At 47.3% G+C, this 6,449-nt stretch overlaps 1 protein-coding gene across 1 annotated transcript; it reads left to right on the top strand.

Moving 5' to 3' along the window:
• The first annotated feature begins 419 nt into the window (after positions 1–419).
• LOC147004608 (igE-binding protein-like) lies at positions 420–1,968 on the top strand. The gene is made up of 2 exons (XM_085837817.1): positions 420–498; positions 1,025–1,968. The coding sequence occupies exons 1-2, from the start codon at positions 420–422 to the stop codon at positions 1,966–1,968; spliced, it is 1,023 nt and encodes a 340-aa protein (XP_085693943.1).
• Positions 1,969–6,449: the final 4,481 nt, after the last annotated feature.

Raw genomic sequence — 6,449 nt, 5'->3', positions numbered from 1 at the left:
TCAAATGTTTCTCTGTTTCATCACTTTGTCTACCCCTCAATTAGACATCACTTTCAAACATGGCTACTTCTGTGGGGAGCGGGTGTGGCGCAGTCCCAAAGGCGCCAGGGACTGCAGCTAAGTATGACTTGCACCTGACTTCCTCATATAAACCACAAACATCTTGAGAGCTGCGCAGGTGTACCAGGATACCAGTAAATCCATTTTGATGGAGATATGCCCCTGCTGCCCTGATTAGCTGAAGCTGTGTGCCTGGTGAGGTGGCGTGGCCTGCTGTGCGTGGATGAGAACTGAGAGTATTTAAGAGTGAGAGGCCCAGGGGTGGGGTGGGGGTAGACATAAACAAGAAGAAACAGGACTGAATAAACTGCTGTTAGAAGGACTGGTGGTCATGTCGTTCTTGCTGGTCAAGAGCAGACATGACACTTGGTGGCCCGTACGGGGAACCGACTCCCCCACCGAGTTCAGAACTTTCAGCAGTCAGTGGTTGTCACCAGGGTAAGTTCAAGGTAAGTGAAACTTACGACCCCAGGAGTTTGGGAAGGACCTCGGATAAAATAGAGGCGAATATAAAGGTGCCAGGAAGCAGGCACAAAGTAATGATAAGGTTCCCGATTTTGGGACAAGTTAATGTTCCCGGCTTTGGGACAAGTTAAGGTTCAGGGTTTTGGGACAAATTAAGGAACTATGATAACCTCAGTGTAGTGATCAATAGATCCTCGCTGTGTAGTTATGCTTTTTTCTCCCATTGACCCTTTGTGGGTAGGTCTGATAGTTTTGGTCTTGCTTGTTCTGATATATGGACTCTGTTACTGTTTGAATCAAGAGGCAGTCAAGACAGGTCAGAAAATCCTTATAGAGCAACAAGAGAGTATGTCAGAAGAGGAGAAGGGCTTAAAAAGAAGTAAGAATGAGAAAGAAGACACAGTAAAATCAGGTGAACAGAAAGGACAAGACAACAGAGTTGAGGCAGAGGAGGAAGGTGAATTAGCTTCTGCTCCCCCTCCCTATGCCTCCTCGTCAGCCGGTTATGGGCGGACCTTCTGTCCGGAGGTCTGGAAAGAGGTTAGATTCTCCTTGCTGGGATGTCCTATTTTCACCAACCAAACCGGGCAGAGAAATCACGAGCCTCTGGATTTCAAGGTAATTAAGAATTTGGCTGAGTCCGTGCGGACATATGGCCTGAGTGCTTCCTATACTGTGGCTCAGGTGGAGGCCTTGAATAGACACTGCATGACGCCATCTGATTGGGCAGGCTTGGTGAAGGCATGCCTTTCACCTGGGCAGTATTTGGATTGGAAGGCCTTCCTTATTGAATTTGCAAACGAACAGGCAGCTGCTAATGCTGTTGCAGGAAATCCAGCATGGGATAGGGATATGCTGATTGGTCAAGGTCGATTTGCACAACAACAAACAGGTTATCCACTGCAGGTGTTTAAGCAGGTGAATCAGATTGCCATAAGGGCATGGAAATCATTGCCCAACAGAGGGGAAGTTAGTGGAAACTTAACCAAGATCATCCAAGGTCCCACTGAGCCATTCTCAGACTTTGTAGCTAGGATGGTTGAGGCAGCAGGAAGAATCTTTGGTGACCCTGATATTGCTATTCCCCTGATAAGGCAGTTGGTTTATGAACAATGTACCCGAGAGTGTAAGATTGCCATTATGCCCTTTAAAAGCAAGGGTATCAAGGCATGGATGAAGGTGTGCCGAGAGCTTGGTGGGCCATTGACCAATGCTGGTCTTGCTGCAGCTGTCATGCAGTTGCAAAGGAGAAAGAGGGATGTGCCTCTCGGAGCTTGCTTTAGGTGTGGCAAGCAGGGACACTTGAGGAAGAATTGTCCTGAAAAAGGAAGTGGCTCCAGGGGAAGCAGGACTCGCCCCCCTGGAGTCCCTTTGTGTCCAAAGAGTAGGAAAGGGAACCACTGGGTTAGTGAATGCAGATCAGTCAGAAACATCTATGGCTAGCCTCTTACTCCTGGAAATGAAAATGTGTGGTCAAAAAATGGGCAGCAGGGCCCTCGCTTCCAGGGCCCGCAAATATATGGGGCAGTGGACAATTTCCAGGGGGAAGAGGAGACCTGGCCAACATTGAGACATCCCCACAACCGCGGAGAGCCACTGAAGGTTCAGCAGAATTGGACCTCCATTCCACCACCAGACTCGTATTAACTCCCCAGATGGGCACACAGGTGATTGAGACAGATTTTAAAGGTCCTCTACAAAAAAACATGGTAGGATTGTTATTTGGCCGCTCCTCGTCTGCTTTACGTGGGCTCATTGTCCATCCAGGAGTTATTGACCCTGATTATCAAGGGGTAGTTAAGGTTATGGTCTCATCACCACGAGGTATTGTGTCCATCTCCGTTGGGGATCGAGTAGCTCAAATTGTACTTTTACCTAGCCTTCATGGGCTCTTCCCCTCCACTGGTAAACATAGAGGAAAAGGAGGGTTTGGTGCCTCGGGCATAGACCTGACATGTCTCTCTCTCCAGATGGACCAGCGTCCAGTTCTGGAGTTGAAGGTGGATGGCAAAGCCATCCTAGGGCTCCTAGATACTGGAGCTGATCACAGCATCATAGCACAGAAGGATTGGCCCCAGGGATGGCCAGTGCAAAATTCTAATCAGATGCTGTGAGGCCTAGGGTACGCAAAAGCTCCGGATATGAGTGCACAGAGTCTGAAATGGAAAGATGCTGAGGGCCATTCAGGGGAAATTCAGCCTTACGTGCTGGAGCTCCCCATTTCTTTATGGGGAAGAGATCTATTAAAAGATTTAGGCTTGAGACTTACCAATGACTCTTCACCTACTTCTCAACATCTGATGCAGGATATACTGCAAAGACCTTTATGTCCTTTTGTCAACAAATGGAAGTGCAAGTAAAGCATGGCTTGCCCTTTAATCCTCAAGGGCAGGGGATTATTGAACTCATAGAACCATCAAAGAGATGTTGCACAAACAAAAAGGGGGAATAGGCTATAGTTCTTTATACTTTAAATTTTTAAAATTTGAATAAAGATGGCCACGCAGCAGCAGATAGACATGTTCAAAGAGTGCCTGGCCTACAAGGATATGCCAGGTGGAAAGATGTGCTTACAGGCACATGGAAAGGACCAGATCTGGTGTTGATGTGGGCGAGAGGGTCTGTTTGTGTGTTTCCACAGGACCAGACGGAACCTCTTTGGGTGCCAGAGAGATTGGTGAGACGCTGCAAGAATGAGGCTCCTGATCCAGTTGGCCCTGTGGATGTGGTGGATGGTCCCACAAGCACGGACGATGGAGCCTAGATGGGAGATCCTTTCGGTGTTCCAGAAGCCAATACCAGCTCGACATGACGTTCAAATTTTTCCACGCCTTTTTGATCCCTGAATTCCCCTTAAAGAGATAGCCCCTCTGGCTATTTATCCCTTGCTTCAGGGAAGATGAACGGGGATGAGAGCCCTGGGATATATGCTTGTTATAGTGTGTGTGTGTTTGACACATGTGTCAGGTGCAGTGTGTGCAGGCCCGCACTTTCGCCATGGTAGCGTAGGCTTTTGCTGCAGTGGAGGCGGGACAATCTCCTCAGATTCGGTTTGCCACTCTAAAAGAAATTATGCTGCGTTATGCCGTGGGGTGCGAGGCTAAGCACTGCACAGAGGATAGCTTGCTGTTGGCATCCTCTGGAAGGCACGTCTGATTGCATGAAGGTTCAGTGTCCTAGTTCCCTTCCCCCAGGAAAAACGACACGGGAGCTGGCCAAGACCTCTCTGGGTGATGAGCCCAAGGGATGGTTTTGTGTAAGGCCCCTATGCTTGCAAACTGGGGATCAGACCTCTAACTTCACCCATGAGGCTTGCCTGCAGCAATTAAGATCTGGCCATAGATTAATCAACATCCTGGCCTTTTGATGCAACTGCCGCAAGCAAAACACAATCTTCCCAGGTGTGGCTTGGCATGATAGAGAGGTAGTCAGTGATAAGACTCCCTGGGCATGTCACCAACCTAAGACAGGGATCAAACCAATGCTGTTTGTCTCCCAAGGACGGGTAAGGGGCATGGCTGCGGGGGGCTATCTACAGACATTCTCTCTGCCAAAAAAGTAAAGGGGAGATGTGGCGGCAGTCCCAAAGGTGCCAGGGACTGCAGCTAAGTCGTATGACTTGCACCTGACTTCCTCATATAAACCACAAACATCTTGAGAGCTGCGCAGGTGTACCAGGATACCAGTAAATCCATTTTGATGGAGATATGCCCCTGCTGCCCTGATTAGCTGAAGCTGTGTGCCTGGTGAGGTGGCGTGGCCTGCTGTGCGTGGATGAGAACTGAGAGTATTTAAGAGTGAGAGGCCCAGGGCTGGGGGGGGGGGTAGATATAAACAAGAAGAAACAGGACTGAATAAACTGCTGTTAGAAGGACTGGTGGTCGTGTCGTTCTTGCTGGTCGAGAGTGGACGTGACATCCTTCCTTCTAGAAACTAACCTTACCTTCATTGTTTTGTATTAAAGGTGTGCACTAAGGGTGTGTCTGTATTCAAGACAGAGGGATTAAAGGTGTGTCATTCCAGTGGGATTACACAAACCTAGAAGGCCTTTGAATGTGATCCTTGCCAAAGCAGCCATGTTGCAGGATTAAAATTTCTGTACACAATATATTATCTCAGTTCTCATAACTGTTGAAAAGAACAGTGTATATATCTTCATTTTACAGATGGGAAGATACAGAAACCTTGACTAAGTTCCTACATATAAGTCATCTGTAAATGCTATCTACCATATTAGTAAGTACATATGATACTACATCCCACATTTTATCTTTCATTATTGGTAATTTATTGCTTATTTTTCTCCAAGGAAGAGGGAAGCATAAGTACCCACCACATTTAGGTCAACTCCAATTTGAAAGTGCCATCTCAAGGAGCTGTATCACTTATTTATGAAACACTTATTTATGAATTTATGATTCAGAAAATACACCAGAAATGGAAAGAAAACACAATAATATAACAATTTAGATTCAGAACTATCAAAATGCTGAACTGTGCAAAGTATTATATGATACTGTAATTTAAATATAGTTTGCTTCATGTCCATTTCCACAAATGCTTATTCTTACTGATGCAAGAGATTATGTATACCCAGATGTCCCTAAACAGAAGAATGGATGTAGAAAACATGGTACATTTACACAATGAAATACTACTCAGCTATTAAAAATGATGACTTCACAAATTTTGCAGACAAATGTATTGCCCGCCGCTTTTGTTCCCCCTGGTAAGAACACACTCAGGGCAACCGGAATCTTCTGCGGCACAAGCTTTATTGCTTACCCCATCAGGAGCCAGTGGAGAAGAGAGCCAGAGAGAGAGAGAGATGGCGGAGCCCCCTCCCTTTTATGGAGGACTGTCCTCCGCCTCGGACGTGTCACTCCCTGATTGGCTGCAGCCCATCAGCCAGAGTTGTCATCACGGGAAAGGCAGAGCACATGGGGTGGGAAACTACCCCAGCGCATGTGCAGATGGTTTGTTTATTACTTAGAACACAGGTGTCAGTGCCATCTTATAATGGCGAATGTGAGGACGGCTCCTTACATCTCCCCCTTTTCTTTTATTTAAGAGCAATAGGCCACCCATAATAATGAGAGTGGAGATAGAGGTCAAATCCCCAGTGTGTAAAATAGGGGCTTTACACAAAACCTCCTCCCAGGCTCATCACCCGAAGGGGTCTTGGTCTGCTCCCGTGTCGTTTTTCCTGGGGGAAGGACACTTGGACACTCAACCTTCTTGAAAGATGACATGTCTCCCTAGAATAGGCTCATATATGCCACAGAGCCCTTCTACTGCAGTGCTTAGCCGTGCAACTCTCTCGGGCTGCTGAAGCACACTCACTCTATCCCGTGCAATGAGACTAGCCTCGTGGGGTACAAGAGCTGAGTGGCCAGCGACCTATTGCTTAAGCATAGATAACCATATATCAGGGGAAACACCATGTTCTAGTGCTGCAAGCGCCTGGGAAGTAACCACTTTGTCTCTCCTAGTTTGGGCCTTAAGCTTACAGACCAATCAGAGAAGCAACACTAATCCACAGCAAAGAACAGCTCCAAATAATTCCACCCCCACCCATTCTTTTTTTTTTTTTTTTTTTGGTTTTTCGAGACAGGGTTTCTCTGTGTAGCCGTGGCTGTCCTGGCACTCACTTTGTAGACCAGGCTGGCCTCGAACTCAGAAATCCGCCTGCCTCTGCCTCCCGAGTGCTGGGATTAAAGGCGTGCGCCACCACGCCCGGCTCCACCCATTCTTTAAAGAAGGAAAATGTTGAAAAGATAGTCCTTAGGTCAGGGACAGGTCCAAGTGCGTGGGGCAAGTCTCAATTTTCAAAGGGTCTGTTCAAATTTAGCCGTCCAATTCTGTATCTCCCAACGCTGCTCTCCCTTTGTTGTTATCGCACTGGACATCACCAAGACGAGGGA

This window comes from Mus caroli, unplaced genomic scaffold (genome assembly GCF_978045245.1).
Source record: "Mus caroli unplaced genomic scaffold, Mus_caroli_1 scaffold_5, whole genome shotgun sequence".
NCBI lineage: Eukaryota > Metazoa > Chordata > Mammalia > Rodentia > Muridae > Mus > Mus caroli.
This window is presented reverse-complemented; position numbering and strand designations above follow the sequence as displayed.

Bases quoted from the DNA above. Each gene is read 5' to 3' on its own strand.
- LOC147004608 (XM_085837817.1), top strand. From the start codon at position 420: ATGACACTTGGTGGCCCGTACGGGGAACCGACTCCCCCACCGAGTTCA. The intron at 499-1,024 runs GTAAGTTCAAGG...CCTCCTCGTCAG, and splicing joins AGTCAGTGGTTGTCACCAGG to CCGGTTATGGGCGGACCTTC.